The sequence below is a fragment of the Meleagris gallopavo genome, unplaced genomic scaffold (assembly GCF_000146605.3).
Source record: "Meleagris gallopavo isolate NT-WF06-2002-E0010 breed Aviagen turkey brand Nicholas breeding stock unplaced genomic scaffold, Turkey_5.1 ChrUn_random_7180001888745, whole genome shotgun sequence".
Lineage (NCBI taxonomy): Eukaryota > Metazoa > Chordata > Aves > Galliformes > Phasianidae > Meleagris > Meleagris gallopavo.
Genome location: NW_011152510.1, coordinates 1 through 713, shown reverse-complemented (window position 1 = coordinate 713; position 713 = coordinate 1). Strand labels below are relative to the sequence as shown.

Genomic DNA, 713 nt, shown 5'->3' with positions numbered 1-713 from the left:
GTGAAGACGAGCCCGATCCTGGGCACGTTGTGGGAGAGTGGCCTGGCCCCTTCTAGTTCAGAGAAGCTGTGCTCTACCATGTGCTTGAGGGCCAAGCCTGTCATGGTGCCCTTCTCCATGTACTCCATCTTCATCACCGCCTCCTTGATCTCCTCTGCACTGTGGTACTTGTTGAGGGGGAACTCAGTGCGGACACGGCTGGAGTACTGCACCAGCCCCACACGTGTGCCATCAGGGGACACTTCCAGTAGATCCACAATGCGGTTCACAAACTGCTTCACCAGCTCGAAGTTCTGGGGCCGGACACTCTTGGAGCCATCGATCACCATCACTAGGTCGACGTGTCCGGCCCCACACTCTGCAGGGATACGGGATGGTGAGAGGGGATGTGCAGGATCCCACATGGACTGGGCTGAGGCCTGGAGGCATCCCAGGGCACAGTAGAGGGGAGATCGCCTCCCTCATCCTGCTGGCTGCGCTCATTTCAATGCATCTCAGGGTACCATTAGCCTTCTTGGCCAGAAGGGCACATTTGTGGCTCACAGCCATCCTGTAGGCCACCAGGACATCCAGGGCCTTCTCCTCACAGCTCCTTTGCAGCAGGCCTGCCTCTAACCTGTACTGATGTGTGCAGTTATTCCTCCCCAGATGCAGGACCCTACACTTGCTCTTGCTACACCTCATCATGTTCCTGCCCACCCAACTCACCAACC

The 713-nt window shown here is 57.6% G+C and overlaps 1 protein-coding gene across 1 annotated transcript; it reads right to left on the bottom strand.

The window, feature by feature from the left end:
• Window positions 1-5: 5 nt before the first annotated feature.
• LOC116217696 (matrilin-4-like) lies at window positions 6-419 on the bottom strand (the record flags this gene model as incomplete). Its single annotated transcript, XM_031557635.1, has 1 exon — window positions 6-419. A coding segment is annotated over exon 1 (399 nt), but the record flags the coding sequence as incomplete, so codon positions are not given.
• Between the last annotated feature and the right edge of the window lie 294 nt (window positions 420-713).